Raw genomic sequence first — 21186 nt, forward strand, 5'->3', positions numbered from 1 at the left:
TTGGAAAGATATTCACCCCCCTTGTTAGTGCGAAGGGTCCGAATGCGAAAGCCGCTTTGGTTTTCTACCATAGCAATAAAAGTCTTGAATCAAGAGAATACTTCAGACTTAGATTTCAGCCCATATACCCAAGTAAATTGGGATTTGTCATCTATGAATGTGACAAAATATAAAAATTCACCAACGGATTTGGTCCGCATAGGACCACAAATATCACTGTGAAGGAGATGCAAAATAGATGACGAATGAACGCGAGAATCCTTAGGAAAGGAGAATCAATGCATCTTACCAAGTAAACAACCTTCACAAATGTGATTTGATGGCAAGTAAATTTTTGGAAGATCTTTTGCCATATCCTCTGACTGGAGCTTCATCAATGCTTGATAGTTTATTTGACCAAGCCTCTAATGCCATAAATGTGTATCATGAAAAGATCCCTTTGTTAATAAGGCAGTGTCAATAGTATTTTCAGCAAGTTGTTGATCATAAGTATCGAGATGATAGAGACCTTTAGCGAGGGTGCTTGTCAAGACAATGGAAGAAGAAATCTGATCATAATATACCGCACATCGAGGTATGCTTACCATCATTATCAAAAACAGTTTGAACTTGATCCTTGTTGTAATTGTAAAGGTATTAGCAAAATTAGCTTCAGACATGTATACAAAGTGTTGACAAACTTGACATGTAGATTATCTCATTATCTATATGAAAATGCATGTATAGGTATTTCTAGAGTGAGCTATATACCTATGTGCAAGAGTCAAATTAGATAAAAATGACAAATATTTTCAATAAGGTATACTACGCATATGGGTAGAGCTTTTGAAAAAACGCATAAAGCAACCTTAAAATGTAATTATGTATTTGGAGTGTGTGAAAAGTCTCTAATATACATAGAGTTCGATTATTCTAATGCTCCTATGATTCTGTTATGAAGTGAGAGACAACTTTAAATATATCGTTGAACGATGTGATGCGTCCATGATAGAATAGGAAGATGGTCAATCGCTACTTGGCTCATAACCCATACTAACCATTAGCGGCCGAAATAGGACATGTCAGCAAAAGCAATCCCCACAGTAGCCCAGACTAACATCAGGAGGCAATTTTAAAAGCCCCTCAAGACCACAGTTGAAAAAAACATCTTTAACAAAGGCATAATTAGCTAGGGAATTTGCAAAGCGATTCCACTATCGGGGAATCAATTGGCAAGTCACTAGCTAAAATAGAGTTAAGATTCTTCTTGATACTGGGCGGCGGGCACATAGAGAATATCATGCAATGTGAAAGGAGTGTCCAAGACGAAGCCAACCTGCATATGTCCAATGCCTTTAACTGCATAAGAGGCATTGTTAACACACATAACTATACCCCCCTTAGATACATCACAGAGAAATGAAAATAATGTTCGGTAAGAGGTGATGTGCTTAGATGCACCAGTGTCGAAGTACCAAGTAGAAGCTGCATTAGTAATAGAAAAACAAGTATCATGAATAGAAGGATTATATTGACACTGAATAAAAAAGGTATAATCCTTAAATTGAGAATAGTTCTTAATCTTGTGTGTAAGAGCAAGATCGGCGGACTCCTTCTTCTCTTATGCAATGCACTTACAACATTTAGTGATGTTGTGCCTTGTCTCCGGCAATAATTACACCTCTTAGCTTTGTTGATTGGACCCTTGGAAGGATTTTAAGAGGATGGACCTGCATGGAAGAGTCTCTTCGATGTAGGGACGGAGGAAGAAGGATGACCAGTATGAAAATTTACTGTTTTTGGACCAGCGACCTTGTTTTTTAGCTTGGGTTTGGTTTTTTCACGATGATGGGTGGAAAAGACGCATTCGGTTGCCATGATAGCATTGCCGTTGAGACGGCTTTGCTCCTCGTGTAACAAAAGAGACACAAGCTGGTCGAAGTTGTAGGTAACTTGGTTACCCATAGTTACCAATTGCAAGGTGGTAGCAAAACCTTGATATGACTCCGATAGACCATTAAGAGTGATGGAAATAAGCTGGTTATCAAGAACTTCTTCATCAATATTTAATAATTGCTCAATAAGATCTTTGATACTGGTGAGATAGGCATCCATATTATCTCCTTCCATGCGAATGTCTTTCAGTTGCTTAAGTAGGTAAGCAACGCGTGCTTCATTGCACACTTGATATAATGATGCAAGCTTATCCCATGCTTCCTTGGATGTCTTGCATGATCGTATATGTGGAATGACATCTCTCTTCACAAATAAAGCAATTAGGGCATGCGCTTGGGCATCACAGCCATCCCATTGAATCTGGTCTTTGAGTGGGAGGCATTGTCAAAGAAGAAGATGATTTAGCATCATGAGAGCTACCTCGCGATGTGGAAGTAGGAGGTGGTGCAAGTGTTGGAGAAGCCGGCCTTTGCTCGGTATTGTTGGCTATATGCCATAGATTCTTCGCGACAAGAATATGTTGCATTATGTAAGCCCACATTGGGTAATTGGTGCTGTCGAGCTTGTTGTTGGTGCCCAACATGCCCAACAAATCATTATTATTGCTGGCCATGAGTGATGATCAGCAATGAAATAATATTTTCTAAGTGGAGAGAAAATAGATGCTCGAATAATAATAAGTCAGTGATAGAAGAATTACTGCTTGCCTCAATGAAGTCAAATAATATGGAGAATAATAAATTCTCTTGCTGTTTTTTTGTTGAGGAGAGAGAAAAAATGCAAAAAATAATGATTTTCAGAAATAAATATTACACAGTTAAGGTGGTAATCAGCAATATGCTGAAATCAGAGATTAATGGCTGAAAATGCTCCAGTAATGCGGTCAGCAATGGAATATACTAAAAATTCACCCAATAATACGTCAAATTAATCAAATGTCTTCAATGTTGGGAGAGAACAGTGCCGGCAGCCAAATAATATAATTTTGGAGTAGATCGAGGGCCAAGAAGATGAATTGAGGGAAAAGTCCCAAATTTTGGGTGCCTCGGTGGTGGAATTGGGCAAAAGTCCCAAAATTTAGCTGAAAAATGAAGAGAAATTGGATAAATTTTTACCCAATTAATTTTGAATGCCACGCCTCAAGGTGAATTGGGCCCCAATATTGATGAGTTTTGATGATTGCAGAAAAGCCCTTTGAAGAAATTGGGATGAAATTGGGCTTGAATGAGGCAAAGCCCCAAATTTTGTTGGGAAATTGAAGAAAGATTTGATAAAATTTCTAAATTTTTTACTCAAATGATGTCGAAAGTCGCTCCTAGAGATGATTTTTGCGTCAATGTGGATGAAGAATGCTGAATTCTTGAGAAACCCCAAAATTTTCAATAAAATTTGAGCGAAATTTGACGATTTTGGTGACAAGCCCCAAGTTTGTTGATGACCTTGTCAAATTTCTTCGATTCGATGAAGAATTTGATGAAAATGATGGAGAATCCTTGAATTTTGTTGAATTTAGGTGAGTTTGGCAAAACCCCCCAATTTTGGCACAATTTGTGCTTGAGCCGAGTAGTTGGTGTGAACAGTAGCTTGTGGGTTGAAAAATGAGGGAGAGAAATGATTGTTTTTATTCAAAACGATTTTTGAGATGTTGAGGTTGTGAGGGATCAGGATTCTAGAGTCTTGATGATGTGGCATTTTAAAAAAAGATTTGTTGGTGTAAAGGTGGTAGGTTGCTATGTTGGTGTGACCAATGGCCTGTCGGTTGAAAAATGAGGGAGAGAAATGATTTTGGCACAATTTGTGTTTGAGAGGGGTAGTTTTTGTGAATAGTGACTTCTCGATTGAAAAATGAGGGAGAGAAATGATTGTTTTTATTCAAAACGTTTTTTGAAATGTTGAGGTTGTTGGGGACCAAGATGTTAGACTCTTGATGATGTGGCATTTTTAAAAAAGATCTGTTAGCGTAAAGGCAGCAGGTTGCTATGTTGATGTGGCGTAGAATGAGTGTTGACGTGGTAGCGGGCAGGTGGGACAAGACAGGCGGTGTCGTGTTGTTGTGATCGTTAGCTGGTCGACGGAAAGGATAGGTGGTGATGCAATGTGGACTGTTGGCGACCAGCAGGTAGTGACGAGGAGCTACAGCAGTTCATGAGCATGACAGTCTAGCGACCAGCATGGGGAGGTCGTAGCAAGGTAGTGTGGCAAGTCAAATGCTATGTGGTGCTTGGACCAGTGAGGATGTTCGTGATTGGTTTGGAGCAACACCATTGTTGACAACATGCGATTATTCAAAAGATGGAGGCAGGTTTGTATTGGTTAAGTGCAGATGTGGTGATGCTCTAGGTTGTACGTCGGCTAGAAAAGACACGGCAACTTTGAGCTACTTTTGTGGGTGAGTGATAAGGGGCCAATGGTGTCGACAATGGCCTAAATAGTGATGTACGACCATCAATCACCATTGGTCGATGTTGATAGAAGCCGACGTGATAGCAATGGCTTCGAGCGGTAGTTGGTCGAGGTGTGGTGCTCAATGGCAATGGATATGAGCAAATGATTGCAAGCGATGGCGGGGATGCTTTGATACCACTATTGGCCTAGGCGTGAGTGATTGTGTGATTAATTTGCAAGGGATCGGTTAGGCACAGAGACCGAGGTAGACAGTCGTTACGCGCAGTGAGAGACAAAGAGAGTGCAAGAGAGCAGAGTAGAGAGTGAACACGTTTTTAGGTACAATGACGAGTGTACCACTTTAGGTTTTTAGATATATATATATGAAAGTACAATGTGCTAAAGGTGTGTTCACACCCGTGCACATATAAAAGGCACAATGGCCCTTTATTCCCAACAACCTCCCACCCAAAAGCAATGTGTCTTAAGAGGAGAAAAGAATCAGCTCAGTCTAAGTACGTACAAAGCTGAAATAGATATATCTATCCAACTCCCATCATCTGTCAACAATGAGCGAACCGCTCTGTTGGAAGACCTTTCGTGAGGTCTGCAGGGGTATTATCTGTATGCACTTTGATAAGCTCAATGCTCTTGCTGTCAAGTACATCTCTAATGAAGTGGTACTTCACCTGTATGTGCTTTATCTTTGTATGAAAGACAGGATTCCATGCTAGGACTATCACAATGGAGAACAGGTAACTTTGAGATACCAAGTTCTCCCACGAGATGTGAAAGCCATAAAGCCTCCTTGCATGCCTCAGTGGCAGCCACATACTCTGCCTCTGTAGTAGACAATGCAACACACTTTTGTAGCCTGGAGATCCAAGAGATTGCTCCTCCTGTGAAAGTAAACACATACCTGGAAGTGGACTTCCTGCAGTCTGCATGACCAACATAGTTTGCATCCGTAAAGCCAACAATAGATGCCTTTTGCTTTCCAAAGCAGATGCACAACTCCTTTGTGCCTTTGAGGTATCTCATAATACCTTTCACTGCATCCCAATGCTTCTTGCCAGGGGTTGCCATGTATCTGTTAACCACTCCCACTGCAAAGGCAATGTCAGGATGTGTAGCAACCATAGCATACATCAAACTGCCAACAGCTGAAGCATATGGTATCTTGGCCATTTTAGCCTTCTCATCATCAGATGTAGGGCTGTCCTCTGCACTGAGTTTCACGTATGGAGGCAATGGAACCCCAATTGTTTTCCCCCCCTCCATATTGAAACACTGCAAAACTTTGGAGATATACTCTTGCTGAGATAGATAGAGTAAGCCTTTCGATCTATCTTTAAGTATTCGCATGTCAAGAATGTGATTTGCATCACCTAGATCCTTCATGCCAAAGTTGCCATGAAGACTGTGCCGATCACCATGTAAAAACGCAGTCTTTACATCCATTTGTATGAGTTCCATATCTTCAACCGCAACCAAGCCCAAAATGGTTCTCAATGTAGTCATCTTAACTACAGGAGAGAAAATCTCATCAAAGTCAATTCCATACTTCTGCTTGTACCCTTTTGCAACCAATCTTGCTTTGTACTTTGGTGAGGAACCAGAAGTGACCTTCATCTTGTAAACCCATTTGTATGGAAGGGTTTTCTGTCCTTTAGGCAACTGTATCAAGTCCCAAGTGCCATTTTTTTCAAGAGATTCCATCTCTGACAGCATGGCTTTATACCATTTCTTGCTGTCTTGTGTGTCCATTGCTTCCTTGAAGCAAGACAGTTCACCACAGTTTGTCAACATGACATACTCAGCAACATTAATTGCACTTGCTGCTGTACAGCAGACACATTTTGCTGTCCAAAAGGTATTTCTTTCTGGAATACAACCCTATGAACCTCCTCAGTCTTTTTGGGCTGTTTGTGCATACGATCTTTCCGGAAGATAACGTCATTGTTGCGTACTACTTTCCTTTTCTCGGGATTCCAGAATTTATACTCCATTTCACCCTCGTCCATATCCTAGGAAAATGCATTTACAGGACTTTGGCTCAAGTTTGCTGCGTTTTTCTTTACGAATGTACACAAAAGCCTTGCAGCCAAACACTTTCAAATGAGCATATGAAGGTGGCTTGCTCGACCACGCTTCTTGGGGAACTCCCCTCTCCAAAGATCTATTTGGTGACCGATTAATCAAGTGAACGGCTGTCATAACAGCCTCTGCCCAGAAACCATGGGGTAATGCAGCATGAGACAACATCGTACGGACCTTATCCTGTATGGTTCGATTCATACACTCTGCAACTCCATTTTGGGGTGGATTATGAGGGGCAATGAGCTCCCTCTTTATCCCTTTGTTGTCACAAAATGCGTGAAAGGCCTTGGACACATATTCCCCACCATTGTCAGAGCGAAGACACTTAAGTGTCTTATCTGTGTGATTTTCAGCCAGTGCCAAGAATTTTTTAAACTTGTTAAGCATTTCATCCTTGCTACGAATAGGGTAAACCCATACTTTCCGTGTACCATCATCGACAAAGGTGACAAAATATTTCTTTCCCCCTAAAGATAATCCTAGCATTTGACATACATCCGAATGTACTAACTCTAGAGGAGAAGATTTCAAAGAAAGAGACTTTTTGTGAGACGTTTGTGCATGGTTGCCATAAATGTAATGATCACAATGCTCAAAATCAGCATAATGAAGACAAGGCAAGTAACCCAAATGAGAAAGCACTTTCATTCCTGTTTGACTCATGTGTCCCAACCGGTCATGCCACAAAGAAACGCTTGGCTGCTTGGTCATTGCAACAACATGGTCACGCACACTAGATACATGAAGTGGATACAAAGTATCACTCTTGCAACCTCTGGCAATAACCCTAGATCCCTTACAGATCTTTCATTTCCATCACCAAAGGTGGTATGAAAACCATCATCATCTAGCTGCCTTGTGCTAATCAAGCTCTTAAATCTTCATTGATCATAAAGTTGCTCTTGTCTAGCTCTCTAAGAACTCATCTCCAACTTTTGAAATGTACGAGGTGTATGCAACATTTCTCCTCCGGATGTGTCCCCTTCCCACAATATGGGCATTTAGGCTTCTGCAAGTCGGAGTTAGAACCTGAAGAACTCTCCTGTCTTTTTAGCCTTTGACTTTCCTTTCTTCTGTGTCTCCTCTCCCAAACCTGCAACAAAAGATTTGGTGGAGGTGGATCCACTAGCTACCTCTTTGGTTCGCTTGTCATACTCCAAAACAAGCGGGGCAAGCTTTTCCCATAGAAGCTTCTCACGGGTCCTTGATGTAAGAAGGTTGGTGTAGAAGACATTAAATTGGGGAGATGGCAGCTAAGTCAAAAGAATCATGGCCATATCCTCTAAAGAGATCATCCTGCCAAGGGATGCAAGCTCATTCCTCATGTCCCCCAATTTGTTAATATGATTCTTCATGGAAGAAAAATCATCAACGAGCATCCGTAATTTCTTCTCAAGAGTAATCCGATGGGCAAATGTCTTTTGATGGTTCAAAGAAGCAAGCTTTGTCCACACTTCCGCTGCTTTCCGCAACCTGCGCACATGCACTAGGACAAAATCTTGTAAGCTCATAAAGAGGAAAGATCGAGCTTTTGAGTTGAGCTGATCCCATAAGGTTGCACGATCCATCGAAGATCCAACGGTGGGATCCTCCACTGGACGAGGAATAGGATGGGAAAAAAACTCCCAAAGATCAAAGGTATCAAGGATACACTCCATCTTACACGGGAATAGGGTGGAAAAAAAACTCCCAAAGATCAAAGGTATCAAGGATACACTCCATCTTACACGACCAAAGCGAGTAGTTGGAACCATCAAGCAAGTCTTCTTTTGGCAAAGAAGGGAGTATGGGCACATGTATGGAAGGTGCCATGGAAGGCATATGAAGGCTAGTAGAACGAGCCTTCTATGAAACATGGAGAGAACGAGGAGGAGAGGGATCTTGTATAAGCAGGCGAGGTTACCTCCAATCATGACGTGAACTAGCACGAAAATCTCTCCATCTCTCAGAGGAAGGAACACAGACCTCATCCTTTGAGTCATCAAAGAACTAGTGGTAAGACAACTTTGTATATATCTGCAAAACATCTACAAAAAGTCGCATTTGGCTATGGACAGCCCCAAGACAAGAGGAATCGGCTACAGGATATAGAGATCTCAATGTAGAAGGTCCACTTGAGGGAGAAAATACAGTCGATTGCTCACAAAGGATGCAGAAGCACCAAAACACTGATGTGAATGCTGTCGCTTGCTCTTGAAAGGTTGTGTTTGACTGCAGAAGGTAGTTGCCTAGCCAACAGATAGTTGTCTCCACCCAATAGGCTCCCAATGATGATGCTTGAGCACTAGATGCAGTTGCCAACTACTAGGAGCTTACATTTTCAGCAAATGCAGATGTGGATGGCCTCATGAACTTTGTGTCACTCTCAGATACCACTCTTAGATACCATGCTCGATACCATGTGAGAGTGCGCAACAAACGAAGGAACTCGAACATAGAGGATGAGAGAAACAATCTGCAAGAGAAGAAAAGAAACCTGCACTAAACAAGGAACAAATGCTGAATATAGAAGGAGGACTGATTAGTCCTTGCACATAGCCCACAACGTTAGTGAGGGCACCAGATCAGGTTGATGATGATGGGAGCATTGAAGATGAAGGAAGATGACGGAGTCGGAGTGTGCACCTGCCAAGGAAGGAGGGAAGATGATAATCTAATTGATTGCCAAGTGGGAAATGGCTACACATAGCCAAAAGGCCCAAAAACTGGCCGACCTGAAATTTGCGGTCAAAAATATGTCCAACCAGCATTTAGTGCTGTAAAGGGTAGACAATGTCTAGTAGGTGAGGCAGGCTGAAGAATGCAGAAATTGCCCTGGGAAAAGCACATAAAATCTTGACTGGAGGAGAAAATGCATTGAAATGCAATACATTGAGTGCTCTAGAATGAGCTACCTCCTCTGTCAAAATAAGTGATAGACAAGACAAAGCTCCTAAAGTCCTCGTCTGACTCAAATTGAGGCTCACAGGCAGGAGATGACAAGGCATGACAAACATGACTGCTAACAGAAACTTGTTAGGAGACCTTAGACTCTAGAGTCAATTAAGAATCTTTGTAGCAAGTCGATCCTTGTGGGAATGGGTTTGAGCTTCCCCTATGAGGGTAGACTCAAGTGACCCTAGGTCACATAGATTGGATAATCCATGGGAGTTCCGGATGGATTTGGCTAGGTATATCTCATGAAGGACTATTGAAATTGTGCTGTCAAGGATTCATTAGATATGCATGTCATAGGGTCAAATGGATAATTAATTAAAATTTTCAATGACTGTTAGCATAAATAGGAGTGCGCGATTGCTGTCCCACACTAAGATTGAGCAAAAGGCGTCTGAGCCATACACACTCCAATGTAGCTGTAAATGTTGCCCTAAATTCAGCTTCATAGCTAGGCGAGGAAATAAGAATAGACATGGATTTGAAAATGAAAATGAAAACGGAAGTTTTAGGAATGAAGAAATGGAGACACCACACCATTAAGGGGGGGGGGGGGGGACTGTGGTGTGAGAGAGAGAGCTATTAGTGATGAGTCTATATTAAATTTTTTTGGTTTTAGGCTTGTTGGTTGGCATGTTTGTGTAAGATGTGTGTGTGTGTGTGGAGAGAGAGAGAGAGAGAGGATCTGTTTCAACTTTTGGTACATGGAATCGAAAGGTCCCACAGAGAGAGATGATCCATTTAAAACTTAAAAGCTACATCAATCTACTCATGAAACCAGGTCCATTCTGGATATGATGGCCCATCCTCTTGAAACGCAGACAAATTTGGTAGTGTAATCATATGCTTTACTTGAAGTGCGGACAATTTCCATCCAGTCATCACGATAATATTAGTTTAAATGAGACGTTCTAAGCTTAAAATCATTAAATATAACATTTTTCTTTAAAAAGCATAACTAATGTAACATATTTAAAAACGTTTTAATGATGTTGGGAAATAGTAGAAAGGGTTTTCCTAAGGCAAAATGCCACATTTCCCCAAAAGAAAAACGTTTTGGTTGGGAAAGCGTGTTTTGGGTCAGTCTTCCCAAGCTTTGACATTTCAGGTTGTGTGAGGAGGCACTTCGAGGTGTTTTTTGCTTCTAATGCAAGAGATACATGAATCACCAAGCATGAAACAATTGGACGCCCACATGTCAAAACATCCAGCCTAGTGAATGTCTATGAATGCATGCAAGCAAAGAGAAGTGCCCTTAGAATAGAAAAGGTCCAATGTCTAAGTGCCTTTAAGATAGTGGAAGACTTGTTTGATTGTGTGGCAATGCATAGTATGAAGGTTGTGCATGAAGCATACCAACTGAGAGACCCCAAACTGTATATTCGACTACGTATTAGACAAATACAGTAGACATCCAACAGCTTGCTGATTGAGAGAAGCTTCAAATGGATCTCTTGCATCCTCAAGTGTAAACTTGGGGTATGTCTCAATTGGAGTAGAGATATCCTTGCAGCTTTACATATGAAGCCCATCCTAGCTAGCTCTCATGCTCTCTTATAGCTGTGTTACAACTTTGACACAAAGTGAGGATCCATAGGCTCTTTTATAGGCTATTATAAGTTGCAAGGCAAGTTGCATAGCGATATCATTGATGATTCCATACATTATTCTACCCTAGCTAAGAGCTGGTTTTTTAAGCTTGTTGGAAGAGCCAGTTTCCAATATCCCCCTTGCCCAAATAATACGCAAAGGATAAGATAGATAGGATAAGTAAGATAAACATTATAGATACTTCAGATAGGATAGATAGCATAAATGGGCTAGGTGGTACTCACTTGAAATGACAAAATATAAAACATCTAGAACTTACATAACAACAAGTCCAAGATTACAAGATTTCAAGACATCTCGTACTTATGAAATTCCTAGTGAGACGTTTCATATAATGTATCGAACAACCATCTACGGATTGAATAGCAACCCTCTCATTGGCCACTTTAACATTACCAGTGCCATGAATTAATGGGCTGAAAATTAGGCTACTTTACAACATGTGTTTGTTGCTGTAAATTCTCAATAAGTTGCTGAAATTGACCAAAGTCGGGTGCATTTTGCTGAAACAATAGTAGTATACTTTGAATATATCCATGGGCCTCACATTGGTTTGAAGCCGTTTGATTTTTGCAGTTATGAAGGGTTGACCAGCATGTTTAGCAAGTACCACATCTCTACTCGTGAGAATCTTGTTTGTAAAGGGTTGGTACAAGTGGTACCCTTTACTTTTTGCATTGTAACCAATGAAAATGCATTTGATTGCCTTGTCTTGGAATTTCGGGGCTGTTCCACCAAAGTGTATGCCAAACAACCAGAGACACGAATGTGTGACACCATTGGTTTCCAACCATTCCAAGCCTCATAAGTTGTACATTTAACCAATGCTTTAGTGGGGCTGTGATTCAGCACATATACTACACACATAAGAGCATCAATCCAAAACTTTGGGGCCAACTTTTTGTGTGAAAGCATACAACGTGCCATCTCCATCAGGGTTTGATTTTTTCTTTTAGTCACGTCATTTTGTTGGGGTGCGTAAGGTGTAGTTCATTGATGTTCAATGCCCCTTTTAGCCAAAAAAGAGTTAAACTCATGTGACATGTATTCCCTCCCTTGATTTGTAATTAACTTGTATCCATTGCCATTTTTCGCCAAGGCCAAGAAGGTTTTAAAGCATGCAGACACTTTTGATGGTTCTTGTCATCAAGGTAGCAAAATACAAATATCCTTCGATGGATTTGACATGCATGGTGTTAGAGATTTAGTCATCGCTTGGATTGGCATAGGTAGAGTGCAGTCACTATAGGGCAGATTTATGCATTTCTAGATTAGGTTGGACAGATTCATGCAGTTGCCAGCTGTTTGTAGTAGTTTTGGGGCAGTTTGGGCAGTCCAGCAGGTGCCATGTGACATGCAGGTAGCAGCGGTAGTTTATTATTATTATTTTATTATTTATTTATTGCAGGCTCATTGTTTTTCTGCAGTTGGTCAGTTTTTTCTGGTTGACCTGCATTATTTTATTGTTTTTCTTTGGCCTATTTATAGGCTGGTTGCCTAGTGTCACATATCAGTTCATACTTGGTGTGTGTAGGTGAGAGCTCTCTGGTGGATACATTCGACAACTATGTTTTACAGGGCTGGATGGATTCAAATTGGGCTGGAGATGTCGACCACAGGAGGTCAATGATTGGGTGTTGCTTTACCTTGGGACTAGGTGCTATCTCTTGGAGTAGTAAGAAGCAGTCCACAGTTGCCCTATCATCTATGGAGGCGGAGTATAGAGCGGCATATTCTACCACATGTGAGACAGTGTGGCTTCGGAGGTTTTTAGGTGAGCTTGGTTGTCTTTAGATAGGTCCCCCTACACTTCATTGCGACAATGAGAGTTGCATTGTTTTGGTGTAGAATCTTGTATTCCATGCTAGGTTGAAGCACATCGAGATACAGTACCATTTCATTCGGGAGAAGATCTGGGATGAGACTATTGATGTGGTGTATTGAAAGATGGAGGATAACTTGGTAGACTTGTTTACCAAGGCTCTTTCTTAATTCATTCTTCAACGGCACTCTAGATCCTTGAGCCTTATGCCGCATCTAGGATTTTAGAGGGGGTGTTAGAGATTTAGTCATCCCTTGGACATGCACAGGCACAATATAGTCACTCTAGGGCAGATTTACACATCTTTGGATCAGGTCAGAGGTTCATGTAGTCACCAGCTTTTCGCAGCAGTTTTGGGGCAGTCAGGCAGGTGTCACATGGCATGCAAGCAGTAGTCACAGTTTTTTGATATTACTTTATTATTTATTTATTGCAAGCGGACTGTTTTGCTGCAGTCAGCCAGTAAAAACTGGTTGACATGCATTATTTTATTGTTTTTCTTTGGCCTATTTATGGGCTGGTTGCTTGGGGTCACACATTGGTTTTTTATACTTGGTGTGTGCAAGTGAGAGAGCTTTGATGGATACATTTGACAACGTGTTGTACAAATCTGCTCCCTTTATTCAATGTTCATTCAATGTAGATTTCTGCGATCTACTGTTTCTTTCTCTCTCCCTCTTCTCTTTGCGTTCATTTTCTTTCAATTCGGTCATATGCTTCCGCATTTGTTGCACTTGACACATGGCTCCACACATCACTATGCATAAGCTATAATTTTGATCAGCACGTATGGATTTCCTTTTTCGAAAACAAAGCATGATGCATTTTGCCAAGAATGCAATTCTCACATATAATTTTTAGTATTGCATATGAAGCATTATTAGCACATATAGCTGATCCCCCCTTTTGTACATTTTCATATGATACAAACAAGTCACAAAAGGATATCATTTGCTTGGAGGCATTGATGTCAAAATACCATGTATTGCTGTTTTCAGCCACGGATAAGCCATGTTCATGAGAAGAAGGATCATAGGATCAATGCATGACAAAAGCATAAAAATCTTGCTAATTTTACTACCAATCCTTCACACTTGTTGAATCCTCAGTAACAATCATACTCAATTGTTTCTTTTTTTAACTAACAATCATTTTTTGCATTCCTCAATGAATGCCCCTTTTTCTTTCAATAATTACATCTCTTTTTCTTGGTACCCTCATCCTTGGTGCTTGAAGAGTTCATAGAAGAGGTTGATTTGCCTTTACCCTTTGAGTTTGATGCATTAGTATCTCCCTTTGCAAGCACATGAAGTATAGTGATAAAACTTTGACATGACTTAGGTAGGCTAGCGAAGAGTGTAAAAATAAGAGAAGCATCTCCCTTTGCAAGCAAGTGAAGTATAGTGATAAAACTTTGATATGACTTAGGTAGGCTAGCGAAAAGTGTAAAAATAAGAGAAGCATCAGGAATACTCTCATCGATGTTTGCAAGCTGCTCCATTATATCCTTTACATGTGTAATTTAGGCATCCATTGAGTCAGCCTTTGTCGTGTGCTCCATCTCAAGCTGTTTACACAAGTAGGTTGCACGAGCCTCATTGCATACCTGGTACAAAGAAGTAAGTTTATTCCAAGCATCCTTGGTTGTTGTGCACAATTAAAAATTGGTTAGTGTAGCAAGAGCTAGAGCGGAAGATCCACTTATAATGTGGATGGATTGGATGAGCTTGCAACATTTTGTGGAACCGGGCTTGCAAGCCTAACCTGAAAACTAGATACATAACCCCAAAGTTGTTTAGGTTTAGCAACCAAAACATGCTTCATCATGTATACCCACATGAGATAATTTGTGCCATCCAATTTCTCGTAGTCTCCATACATATTTAGCAAGTCATTTTGGCCTTCCATTGCTTGTTGTGTACAATTGAATTGTTACAACAATGGTTGCCAAATGTGTACTCCAAGGTACAATAGTATGAAAAAGCAAGAAAAATCTCAGAAAGCTTACAATTTTGCATACAATTGACAATGTCGAATAAAAATTTGTAGTTGGAAAGACTCGAATGTCTTGGAATATTGATAAAGATGATGAAATTCCCCTTGATTTTGATGAATCGAGAAAAATTTCACAAAAGACCCAAAACTTCAGTTCCGAATACAGAATCCCCAAAATTTCGGTGAAATTCGATGGTTTCTTGAGACAGGCCCAAAATTTGGGTCAATTGTTAGAGAAATTGGAGATTTTTGAGCAAATTTTGAATCTATGTGTATGCCATGTGTGAAAAGGGGCCGATGTGACTCAAAGTCTGATTAATGTTAGTGCAACATTAATTTTATATGTTGATTTTTGTAACTGTCGGCGGGCTGTGTCCAGTCTGACGTGAGGTTGTGAGGCTGAACGTCCTGGCTGGTGTCAAGGAAATGACATGTGGGAGCAGCGTGAGGTGGACTGCATGTGCTGGGACAATGACACCTTTGCTGTGAACAGGGTGCTGGTGATGTAGTGTAAGCTGCAGGCTGATTTTGCTGGCAGGACAGTTGTAGGTGATTGGGCTGTGACTGGGCTGAAAGAGGCACAAAGCCAGCTGTCGTTTGGGCTGAAAGTGGCTAGAAGGTGTTGAGACAACTGAAGGAGTGAATTGCTGAATGGGCAGTAAGCAGGCTGCTTAGGGTGGGAAGCTTCATGGGCAGACTGTGTAGGCAGATTTCCAATGCAGATAGATCACAAACAGCAGTGGCCAAGTTCAAGACTTGATGGCAGCTGAGGTGATGGTGGCTCACAAGCAAAGTGGCAGCTGGAAAGAGGTATGGCTCTGATACCACTGTTAGGTTATATTCAGCAGCGCGCGCGCGCGCGCACACACACACACACACACACACACACACACACACATACTCACAGTGAACAGCAAGAGAGAGGAGAGTTGTCACATCGACTATGTGAGAATGATCATGAAAGTACAATCCCTAAGGTATTCAAGTACCACATGACAGGTGTTCACATGGGGAACCCTTCTCCAGCTAGAAGGTAAAGAGTACCTGTGGATAAGGGAGTGTTCACACCAGAGCTATGGAGCAACATGATAGGTGTGATACAACATGCCTCACAATGTTACTCCACAGAATGTTGTCTATCTTCATATGCATAGCACCCACCCATCAAGTAGATTATTGTAATTTATAAGACATTCGTCCAAGACAATTTTGTTATTCTTGAATGTTTTTTGTAGCTATATCATTCTAGTGAGGACTTTACTTAGAAAACCTTTCCTGGCTGTTGTAGGTGGATGAATGGATAGAGTTTTTACTAACAACTGCAAACTTTGAGACGGCTTGTGCATATATTGACACACATTTGACATTGCACGCATTTCTTGTCGGCAACAATCTTAGCATTGCAGACATTACTGTTTTGACAGGTTTAGCAGGTACAGTATGAATATCTTTTTCTCACATTTCAGTGATGACCTTTTCTATTCAGGCTGTTAGACAATTGATAGTTTTGTTAATAGGAGAATCTGGACAGATGTCTTCACAGCGAATCTGTAGAAACTGGCTTACTATGTCTGATGAAGCTGTAAAAAGAAGTTAGTTTGGATGAAGATGGAAGAGCCAATTAAATAATCTTAGAAATTAGTTGGATACCATTTTACTCAGCAAGATGTACCTTGTTCATTTAAGTGAACCCTGCATCATTCATGCATGGTTGGAAGTGCATAGCTTAGCGTTTTTTCTATGCATGGTGCAGTTGATGGCTTGAAGCTGGCATGGTTGGAAGTGCACGGCTTAGTATTTTTTCTGTGCATGGTGCAATGGATGGCTTGAAGCTTTGTGATTAGGGTTATGCTTTAAATTAAACTGCTTTGTTGTGACCAAGTAATAGCATGAACTTCATGAAAACGATTAAAATGATGAATATGACTGCTGATCTTACAGCATATGGACCAAGATGGGATAGCCTTAGAAAGTCTTCTAAGTTCCCACATCTTACCCGATGGTATAACTCAATCATAAGTGAACATCAAGCACAGCTAGGGACGCTTGCTGCACCTACAGGGAAAAGAGGTTCTAACAAGATTGAAGGCTCTGGAAACAAAGATGTGGAGAAAGGTTCGACAAAGAATAACAAGGAGAAAGTTGAAGGCTCATTTGAGATTGATCTGCCAGATGCTGAGGTCGGGAAAGTATGCACAAGATTTCCACCAGAGCCAAGTGGCTATTTACACATTGGTCATGCAAAGGCAGCCCTATTGAATCAATATTTTGCACAAAAATACAGGGGGCGTCTTATTGTTCGCTTTGACGACACTAACCCTGCAAAAGAAAACAATGAGTTTGTTGAAAGCATCCTTACAGATCTGGAGACTCTAGGTGTGAAAGGTGATGTGGTAACATACACCTCCGACTATTTTTCAGACTTGATGCAAATGGCAGAGAATCTAATAAAACAAGGCAAAGCTTATGTAGATGATACATCACGAGAGCAGATGCAGAAAGAAAGGATGGAGGGTATTGAATCGAAGCGCAGGAATCAGACGGTAGAACAAAACTTGGCTCTGTGGAAGGAAATGGTCAGTGGCAGTGAAAAAGGGCTGCAGTGCTGTTTGCGTGGCAAGTTGGACATGCAAGCTTTGAATAAAGCTTTGCGTGATCCTGTCTATTATAGGTGCAATCCTGTTCCACATCACAGGGTGGGTGGTAAGTATAAGGTCTACCCAACCTATGATTTTGCATGTCCATATGTGGACAGTGTCGAGGGAGTTACACATGCCCTCCGTACTAGCGAGTATCGTGATCGCCAGGAGCAATACTACAGGATCCTAGAAGACATGGGTTTGCGCAAGGTGCATGTATGGGATTTTAGCAGGTTGAATATGACGTATACTTTGCTGAGCAAAAGGAAGTTGCAATGGTTTGTAGACAATGGAAAAGTGGATGGTTGGGATGATCCCAGATTCCCAACTGTGAGGGGAATTACGAGGAGAGGCTTGACAGTGGAAGCATTGAGGCAGTTCATTTTATCACAGGTAATGGCTGTTTGGGTGAAACTTTGAAGGTATTTTGGACTGACTTTTTTAGTCAATGCCCTTGATGTTTCTTTTGTGATCTACAGGGAGCATCAAGAAATATTAACCTTATGGAGTGGGACAAGCTCTGGACCATAAATAAGAAGATTGTTGATCCTATTTGTCCTCGGCATACAGCTGTTATAGCAGAGGGACGTGTACTTTTCACACTGGAAAATGGTCCTGAGAAACCTTTTGTTCGTATAGTTCCAAGGAACAAAAAGTTTGAGGGTGCAGGGAAAAAAGCTACAACCTACACCAATCAGATATGGCTGGATGCAGCTGATGCCGGAGCAGTTTTGGAAGGTGAAGAAGTCACTCTAATGGATTGGGGGAATGCGATAGTAGAATCGGTACAAAAGGATGCAAGTGGGACTCTAGTTGGTCTAGTGGGAGTTCTCCATCTGGAAGGATCTGTAAAAACTACAAAGTTAAAGCTCACATGGTTGCCTGACTTCTCAGAGCTGGTGAACCTTTCCCTTGTTGAGCTCGATTATTTGATAACCAAGAAGAAGGTAGGCTGCCCTTTACTGGGGGGTTATGTCCTGTTTCTGCATTCTGCAAATTCAATGCTCTTACATTTCATGCGTACACATTGTTGTTTAATTGTATGTTGTAGCTCTGAGAATAGGTGCATGCAGATGCATTTCACACTTCTATATTAACCTTCCACAAGGCTGGAATCTTTTTCCTGTAGGGCAACATCTTAATCTGCACTATTAGTGTAATTGTCATCGGTATTTCGATGCTGTGGTTAAAGAAAGATGACTTTATCTGTCTTAACGGCTTGAATCCAGATGCCTATTTCTCTGTGCACACACGCAAATTTCAAATAGTACTTTTATTCATTGTATGTAGTGACTCCTGTGAGGATGTATGCATGCGTGAACATGAGTATCAAGTTTCTATAGTTACATGAGAAGACAAACCTTTTCTAAGGAATGTGGTAATCTGGATTAATTGTTTGGTGCTTTGGGACAATGCAGTTAGAGGAAGAAGACGACTTTATTTCAGTCTTGAACTCCACCACCAAGTGGGAGACAAAAGCATTAGGTGATGCAAATATGAGAAATCTGAAACGAGGAGAAATTATTCAACTGGAGAGAAAAGGCTACTACATCTGTGACACACCCTACATTCGCTCATCAAAACCTATATCTCTTCTGTCCATTCCTGATGGAAGGCAGCGACCACCTCCTGGGGACTTTGGTCCAAAATAGTACCACCTTGCAGTTGGGGACAAATCACATTTGTTTAATGATTGCATGTTGCATGCATGGATTTTTTGGGAAACAGAAACCACAGCTAACACATACGTTTAAGAAGGTGGTTGAAGTTAAGTTTCTGTGATTCATTAACTCCTTTTTAGCTGAGGAGTTGCTCCACTTTGGCATATTTACTAGTCTGATCAAGAGACAGGGCAAATGACAAATACTTGTTATTGCAGAGTACTAAACACTGTTGTTAGCTTCTCTTGCCACTAAACATCACTTATTGATGAATTGTTCTTCCTCTCTGGCCATTTTGCAGCTATGGCCTCCCTGGGCCTCCACTCTCCCTCTCCTTGAGAATGCAACGTTTCATCAGTTATACATGTATTTTTGCAAAGGAACAAAAGCGAACCACCCCTCTCTATAGGGGGAAAGATGTTGTTTGTTCCTATCTCAGCTTCTCCAATGAAAGAATTTCTCCAAGGTCTATATCTGCCTCCTGATCTTTAGTCTTTTCATAAGTATGGTTTGCTGCTTAGCTTGTGCTGTTAGGTCTATTGACTCCTTTTGGAAAAAGGAAACATGGAAGTGCACAGGATAGATCCAAAATCTTGCAATCCTTGCCCCCATGAATGGGTCCTGGGATAATAAATGCCTGGCTTGGCACGGGCATTGAGCTTGTAGAAATTCATACCTTCGTGCCAAAGATTTTCTTTTGGCAAGGCTAAACCATCCACTCAGGTATTCAATGTAGACCTGTGTCAACATTAGCAGAGAACTGCTTTTGTTGTGCTTTTCATTGGTTTTCTCAGTGGGGTTTACTGATTACTAGTATGTATATAGGCCATCCAATGTGCATTCGATTGTAGTATGATTGCTTGATTATGCCCAACCATAGGTTGCTTCTTGCCCAACCAAGATATGCACAATAAGTGATTGAAGAAGAAACTGTTGCCACTAATTAGCCGTCTCATGCCAAAATCACCAGCCAAATTACTGTATGCATAATATCATTCCTTTCTGTCGTATAGACAGATAAGGCACCAACAGTTTGGCTCTGTGAATAGAGGTTTGAAGACTCCATTGCCATTATGCATAGGGAATTTAATCCCTTGCTTTGTAGGAGTCATGAAACGTCTGCAAACTTGCAATTTGCACAGCTCTAACAGTTTTTTGTACATACTTAGATTGTTGTATAAAAATTCCCTTAGCACTTTGCACATTTGATATTTCAAATGTGGATCTTAGATCAACCTTGCATTTTGCAATCTTTTCTTTATTGGTGTTGTGAGGTAGAAATTTCTTTAAATAAAGGATGACTCACTTCAAATTCCCTCTACGTAAAGGATGTCTCACTTCAAATCCCCCCCAACGAGTTTTGATGTAGAGGGTGCTTTCAATTGGTCTTTGTCAATGCCTTGCTCTTGTGTATAACCCTTTGCAAATGAATTGAGCATTGTACCTTTGAATAGTACCATTACTCACTTAGTACTAGTGACATTTTAACTTTGGGACATCTCCACCACATCCTTGGATTTATTCTTTTGAATGGAGTCTAATTCCTCTTGTATGGCACCACATGAAGGGCACATTATCTCATTCTTCCTCAAAATAGTTAGGGTCTTCCTTGTCCACGAGGGTACCTCACAAGCCGGCAAGTTAACTTCAGATAGTGTGATCCCTCTGCAAATCAATGGGATAGAAAGCTTACTCTCCTAGAGAGTTGTAACTAGCCAATGAGGCACTATACATGCTGTTCAAAGATCTAAAGCTTCTCAATTGATTGCATGGTCCTTGTCTTGTGAATCAACAAGCTTAGCCATAGGTTGAACTTATGCCTATGGTATGTGTTTATTTGTTGCTTTGAATTTTGATTTTGAATAGGTATATCATTGGTAATATGTAACAAGTCAGCCAGATTAAATATTTTCCATTGTTGCATTTTGAATTCAAATGGTCTCGTTATACAATGCTTGAAATTTTGATTACTTTCAAAGTTTTAAGGACCCATTTGTTCAAAATAATGGTTGTACACATGGTAGCCTTTGCATAGAATGTATGAGGCACCCATTTTACTATGTGCAATAGTGAAATTTCCTTATCCAATGGCAACAAATGCATT

At 40.8% G+C, this 21186-nt stretch overlaps 1 protein-coding gene across 4 annotated transcripts in view; it reads left to right on the top strand.

Moving 5' to 3' along the window:
• LOC148016466 (glutamate--tRNA ligase, cytoplasmic-like) overlaps positions 1-19571 on the top strand; it is a 35065-nt gene extending 15494 nt beyond the window's left edge. For 2 of the 4 annotated variants that reach the window (XM_087664370.1, XM_087664371.1), the window contains 4 exons: positions 16071-16215; positions 16724-17814; positions 17901-18368; positions 18840-19570. In XM_087664370.1, coding sequence (XP_087520496.1) covers positions 16071-16215; positions 16724-17814; positions 17901-18368; positions 18840-19073 — 1938 coding nt within the window. In that variant the 3' untranslated portion in view covers positions 19074-19570. Of the gene's footprint in view, positions 1-15275; positions 15593-16070; positions 16216-16723; positions 17815-17900; positions 18369-18839 lie in introns of those variants that run through there. The other 2 variants (XM_087664373.1, XM_087664372.1) reach the window with 2 other exon arrangements.
• The last annotated feature ends 1615 nt before the right edge of the window (positions 19572-21186 follow it).

Source organism: Lygodium microphyllum, chromosome 23 (assembly GCF_053477565.2).
Source record: "Lygodium microphyllum isolate KBCC chromosome 23, Lygodium_microphyllum_v1.1.10, whole genome shotgun sequence".
NCBI lineage: Eukaryota > Viridiplantae > Streptophyta > Polypodiopsida > Schizaeales > Lygodiaceae > Lygodium > Lygodium microphyllum.